This window comes from Gasterosteus aculeatus, chromosome 9 (genome assembly GCF_964276395.1).
Source record: "Gasterosteus aculeatus chromosome 9, fGasAcu3.hap1.1, whole genome shotgun sequence".
Taxonomy (NCBI): Eukaryota; Metazoa; Chordata; class Actinopteri; order Perciformes; family Gasterosteidae; genus Gasterosteus; species Gasterosteus aculeatus.
Window position 1 is genome coordinate 20062477 of NC_135696.1, and position 6152 is coordinate 20068628.

Below are 6152 nucleotides of genomic sequence, written 5' to 3' on the forward strand. Positions count from 1 at the left end.
ATGAGTTTATGACGTCATACGTGTTTGTCTCCTTGATGACACGTGCACAGCGACTGGACCACGTGGAGGAGGCGTGACCTCCTTTAGATACAAAATTACCTCACAAGACAACTTCAGAGTTCCTTCACGTTTCTTTTTATTTTCCTAAAGAGTGTCGTCCTCTTTAAAATGACTAAACAAAACATTTGATCACTTTTTAAAAGTCGAGAACGAACAGAAAGACGACCGATGACAAAGAAAAACACACAATAAATACTTTGAAGCATCCGAGCAAAGAGAAGATTCCTGTTTGTGATCTCATGAGAAGCAGGAAGACGGTCGGTACCAACACGTCAGACGGTGTAACCCGGGTACATGAGGCTGTCAGCACGTGTGCTGCACCACCCAGAAGGAAGGAGCCCCTTCACGGTAACACCCTCCACCTGCAGAGTGCACGCCTACGTCATGACCCAGAGACTCTGAACGCCACAAAACAGGTCATTCAGGTTAAAAAGAACTAAACATCACTGTCATGGATGAACCAGTAGTAAAGAAACGAGTTCCCCTTCAGGAAGTGATGGACGGCGGCCCGGAGCGATGGAGGCCGAGGCGTCGGGGGGGACGTCTTGGAAGGTCCAGATGATGAAGATGAGGGTGAGGGTGAGGGGGGGGTCGTCTCCTCTCATTCTATATCGTCCTCGCTCAGACTCTGTGCGCTCACAATGCGCTGCAGGAGCAGAACAAAGACGATAAACATTTTTTCTCGTGTTCTTTCTGCGTGGAGGACAGAAGGACCTGTAAGGTCCAAATGAAGGACAAAGAGACGTGTCCCCCTACCTGGCTGATGCTGGGCAGTTTGGTGAGGAGCATCTGGAAGACGGGTGGAGGCAGAGTCTGCTGCAGCACCTGCAGCAGCTGCTGAGGCTGACCACACACGGCGATGGCGTTGGTCAGGTGGTCCACGCCTTTCTCGTAGTCTCCTGAGGAGCACAAGGACGCGAGGTGAAGACGTATGTCCTCAATGGGCTTCTTACAGTGGTGACGTCTCACAGAAAGTCACTCCTCATTTTCAGTTAGTTCCTATGAAAGCCGTCTACGTTCTCCTTGGAATAACAACTAGAAACAATAGACTCAAACTGTGAAGGTGTTGTTACCCTGAGCCAGAAGCTCCTCCCCCAGCTGGATCTCCTCCAGGAAGAACTTCTGCACCGCCTCAGCGTCCTTCAGGTCGGGGAGCTGCAGGACAAACAAACTCAGGTCCTCACAGGAAGTCGTCACACGGTGAACAGTAGTGAGATCTGATCTGAGAGCCAGCTGATCAGTGGTGAATTGATTGACAGGTGATAACAGGAAGTGTTACAGCCGGTTGGTGCTCACCTTGGCCATGCCTGACCTCTCATTGGCTGCCTTCTGCTTTCTCCGCCCTGCAACAGAAACCAATACCACAAACCGTCAGAGTCCACATTCATTATCACAACTTTACTCACTAAAATCAAGAGGTACTCGGATCACACAAGTCCTTAAAAGCAACACTTAAAGCAAAGCTAACTGTTAACACAAGTAATCACTATCAAAGTCAAATGTGAAAACAACATGATGAAAAATAAGCCGGATGTCAAAATCATGGCTTGTATCATCTAGTGCTAATATTGACACTTAGTATCTGCAAGTACTTAAATGCAACAACAACAAAAAAGTATCAGTGCATTAGAAATTTACTGAGGTGATTGATTCATATCGTCTAATTGCCTAATATATAATTGTGGAATAACAATTTTGAAAACAAGGTCTGAGTTAGCCGGCACTAAATACCGACATTGTAATCGATTGCACATTTTGATTTAGATTCATGTGACTGCTGCTTCACAATAAGAGCTTCTCGTATTAGATTGGATAAAAGCGTAACCTCCATCTGGCAGAAGGCCCTGCAGAAGGCACCGTGATACCGACTACGCAACAGCTTGATGAATGAGTCCCTGTGTGCAGAGGGGCCCTTCAGCAAAGGCTGCTGTTGTGACACCAAATGCATAACAAGAGACATTTACAAAATAAAGCCAGTTTGCAATCAACAAACCTACCCTGGATAAACAGTATTTACTTTGAGTCCTGATAAAACACACACAACAGCAAATAGATACTTCCATCTCATCCATCCTTTTAGTGGGATTTATTGTTTCTATGACTGATGACCAAAAGAAGCCACAACGTCTGCAGCTGTCACACTAAGTCCATTGGTTTCCTACAATTATTTACCAACACACAACAAACGTTTTAGTTGACAACAAAACCCCGAAGGCGGACTACATTTACCGCCTCGGTGGGAGCAGGACCGGAAGCAGCCGGGCCGACCTCTTCCGGGTCACGTAAAGAGGGTCATAGAGCTGATCGGCGGGTCAACGTAAGGCCGAATTAACCCGAAGACGGTGTAGCGAACGCTCAGTGAAGTCGGTTAACTCCACGCCAATTAATACGAAGACATTTAAAAAACGTTCGATAAGCGGACCGGGGTTCGGCTCGATAGCAGACGGCCCCGAGCCGGTTGTACCGGGACACCAGAGCCTCTGCAGCCCACAGGCCACCACCGTTTCAGCCTCTACCGGGCAGGCAAAGCCGACCGGAACCGCGTCGACACCCCACGGTAGCGGATCCGCAGCTCCGAGGCCTGGTTCGCGAGGAAGGAAGAGGAGGTCGACACTCACGTTCTCGCAGCCTGTTCTTGAAGTCGGGGTCACTCCGTCTCTTCTTGTCGAAATAGATGCAGTAGCCGACGAGCAGAGCGCCGCACAGCCCCGCGGCGAGCGCGCTGGTCCTTCCGCCCATCATGGCTGCCGGAACCCGGTCGGTTCGGGGAGGATTTCGGGGTTAGTTTAGTAGTTTTTTTTCTTTTTCTTTCCTCCCTCCGGTGGTCGTTGACGTCAAGGGGCTGGCGGAGCGGCTCAGGGCAGGAAGGACCCGGAAGGACCCCTTCGTTTGACCGCTTGTAGCCGGTGCGTAAAATGCCTGACTGGAAATGTGTAATAAAGGAAAAAAAACGTTTAAAAACAAAGCTTTAAATGAGACGGTGGTGGGTTAATGGGACGTTTTTTGGGAATTCAACAATACTGGTTAGGTTTTTAGATTTGGACGTGATGTATGATGAGTTGCAGAGGCGATTTAAACGCGTATTCTCGCTACTGGCCAGCAGAGGGCGGCTGATCTGAAGAGTGGAAGTCTGTGAAAATCACCCTATTATCTCCGTAAACATTAACAGAAAACTAATAAAGTCACATCTATTATTTTTATTGTGAAATTGTATTTTATTTAAATCATTTCCTATATTCGGATTTTAAATGTTTGCTACTTTTTTAATTTTAAGGTTATTATATATTGGTAAAATATTATTAAATTACTGCCAATTCATTAGCTACATTTTACAGTGTTCCACTAAACCACCATAAATTGATAACATGTTTGTAGTTTGGGTAAAATAATTTATTTATATATAACTAATTTCTTTCTTCAGTATTTCTTAAACGTGTTTTGGTCCAGTTTCTGTTTCTCCTTGATGACTCCATTCAAGTCAACGTGTTAAATATGTTCCTCCCAACAGCATTATGGGTACAACAGGCTGCACAGCACACCAGCAGAGACGCATGTCTGTCTGCAGGGGTAGCTGTTGGTCCTTCAGACCCGCCATTAAACACACACACGCACACACACTGAGACTACACAGTCTGTCACAGCCCAACACAGTCAATCCAAGTGTGTGTGTGTGTGCAGACATCCTGGGATTTCTTGGTTTTCAGAGGCCTGCCTGATGGTTTTTAGGATTTAAACAGTCAGCAGCTCACACAGCAGCATAAATGAGCAACACTGGAATGTGTGGATGGGCAGTAACGCAGACACACACGCGTGAATGGTTTGTCCTGCGGCATCGCGGGACACCAGAACAGCCGGTGATTAGTCCGTGTGAACAGATCGACCCGGGTCACCTGACCCCTTCAACGTGACCACGCCTCTGCTTCACTGAGAGAACAGCGGTTACTATTAGTAACTAACATGACTCTATATGCTTGTTGTGTGTACATTGTATTTTTCGAGGGCTTCCGTACGCCTCGAGTAAGTGAAGGGATCTACCTGAGGGGCCTCACCTGAGGATCGCAGGCTCCATTGTGGCTCATTAAGACTCACGAGTCACAGTACAGCAGATTTAAAGAGTCCCTAAAAGATGAAATAAATACAAGAACTGCCACCGTTTTTTAACACGGCATGAGATAAGAATGACCTGACTTTTGATGCACACCTGGGCTGAAGGAAGCACGATGCACGACGACGTCTGTCACTGTCAAAAGCTTCTCCTTCCTGGTCACCTGCACAGGTTTTATTTGATGATTTTGACCATTTCAGTTTAGCTTTTCCCCTTTAAAACATCCAGCACTCGTCGCCCTCGACGCTTCGTGAGGGTCAACAGTTCAAACGGTTGTTTAAGCCGTTCTTTCTTCCACGCCTCCTCTCACCTGGCAAATTCGACTAGACCGCGATTGGGCATCTGCATGTCTGAAGGTATTAGCCAGAACAAACATCTCTGGCTCTGTGTGTGTGTGTGTGTGTGTGTGTGTGTGTGTGTGTGTGTGTGTGTGTGTGTGTGTGTGTGTGTGTGCGAGAAGCCCCCCAGCGAGTCGTTAGCGAGGCGGAAGCGTAACAGCGTTACACAAGTAAACTCCGTACGGCGCCGTGGGTCTTTCCTGTTTTTCCCTCCTAAAATGGGCCTTTTCAAGGTATTAACAGATCTCTTAGAAATACGAGATAGTTGAAAAGTTACCTGTTTAAAAAAAGGTGACAAAATGCGTTGGTGAAACATGTGAATCCAACACATAAAACTGTTGTTTTAGATGTTTATATATTATCACCGAGCAAGAACTTCCATTGAATAACAATGAAAAGGCCCCTTTGCACTGTGGGAAACGTAGGCTTGATTTGGTCATGTGACCCTTCAGTCAGAGGTGGAATTTCCTTCTTGAGGGGCGAGAGAGCAGAACAAGAAAACATGAAATATGGGTGGGCCGACTGCAGAGTGTGGGACCCTCGCTTCACCTCCACACACACACACACACACACACACACACACACACACACACACACACACACACACACACACACACTGAGCTGTGGGAGTCTTTGGGGGATTAGTGAAGGGCTTGGCTGAGCTTCATTGGAGTTCCCCTCACACACAAACATATTCTCCACGGCTTTAGTTTCCGGGCGAGGGGGCGGGGGGGTAGTTGGGTGTTGGGGTCTCTGTGATTTTTTTTTTTTTTTTCTAACAGGAAGTGATGGAGCTCCTCCAAACAAGCTGTCGTTTGGATTCTCGGCCATGTTGGTGTGATCCTGTGTGAGCAGAACCAGACTCTTTTTCTGTCTCCTTCGACTAAGGAACTATTTTGAGGGAGATCAGACATCATGTGTGCAGGAACATGTGTGCAGGGACACGTGTGCAGGAACATGTGTACAGGGACACGTGTGGAAGAACATGTGTGCAGGGACACGTGTGCAGGAACATGTGTACAGGGACACGTGTGGAAGAACATGTGTACCGGGACACGTGTGGAAGAACATGTGTACAGGGACACGTGTGCAGGAACATGTGTGCAGGAACATGTGTTACATGTGTAACAAAACTAAATGTAGGGCTGCCTTGTAATTCAAACACTACATTACTGTTGCTTCTGATGGAGGATGCAATCATTATTATTTTGGGGTAAAAAAGTTATTTTGTCTGGTTTTAATAAAGTGGTTAAAAACTGACACATTTTGTTGTAAAAAGACATAAAATTAAATATAGAAAAGATAGAAATAAGCTTTTGTTGAAAAGCACTAACACTTTACATGTTTTCATGTTTTAATAAATCTGTCACTTTCATATATAAAACAGGCATACGCGAGTTACTATTATGAATCACTACCAACCGTCAGTCTCCCCGGATCTATTTTTAGTGAGTTCATGTTTCTAATGATGGAGTTCAACCTTCATCCACATCACCGCCTCTGAAATGTGAAGGCAAATTATTCCTGCCTGTGTGTGTGTGTGTGTGTGTGTGTGTGTGTGTGTGTGTGTGAGAGAGAGTTTAAACCACACACTGCTGCTGAGCAATGCAGTTTGACCTCGTAACCTCCCACCCAGATTTACCCCGAGG

The 6152-nt window shown here is 46.4% G+C and overlaps 1 protein-coding gene and 1 long non-coding RNA gene across 2 annotated transcripts; one reads left to right on the forward strand and one right to left on the reverse strand.

The window, feature by feature from the left end:
* Positions 1–112: 112 nt before the first annotated feature.
* LOC120825432 (mitochondrial import receptor subunit TOM20 homolog) lies at positions 113–2922 on the reverse strand. The gene is made up of 5 exons (XM_078079641.1): positions 2679–2922; positions 1357–1403; positions 1134–1215; positions 817–959; positions 113–706 (listed from the first exon to the last, which is right to left on the reverse strand). The coding sequence occupies exons 1-5, from the start codon at positions 2800–2802 to the stop codon at positions 662–664; spliced, it is 441 nt and encodes a 146-aa protein (XP_077935767.1). The 5' UTR covers positions 2803–2922; the 3' UTR covers positions 113–661.
* LOC144383068 (uncharacterized) lies at positions 2321–5887 on the forward strand. Its single transcript, XR_013450522.1, has 2 exons — positions 2321–2966; positions 5286–5887. It is a non-coding gene; the product is annotated as an uncharacterized LOC144383068 (long non-coding RNA).
* The last annotated feature ends 265 nt before the right edge of the window (positions 5888–6152 follow it).

Coding starts and splice junctions, on each gene's coding strand:
- LOC120825432 (XM_078079641.1), bottom strand. CDS start 2,802: ATGATGGGCGGAAGGACCAGCGCGCTCGCCGCGGGGCTGTGCGGCGCT. Junction 1,404..2,678: donor CAAGAACAGGCTGCGAGAAC/GTGAGTGTCGAC, acceptor TTTCTGTTGCAG/GGCGGAGAAAGCAGAAGGCA. Junction 960..1,133: donor GGAGGAGCTTCTGGCTCAGG/GTAACAACACCT, acceptor TGTGCTCCTCAG/GAGACTACGAGAAAGGCGTG.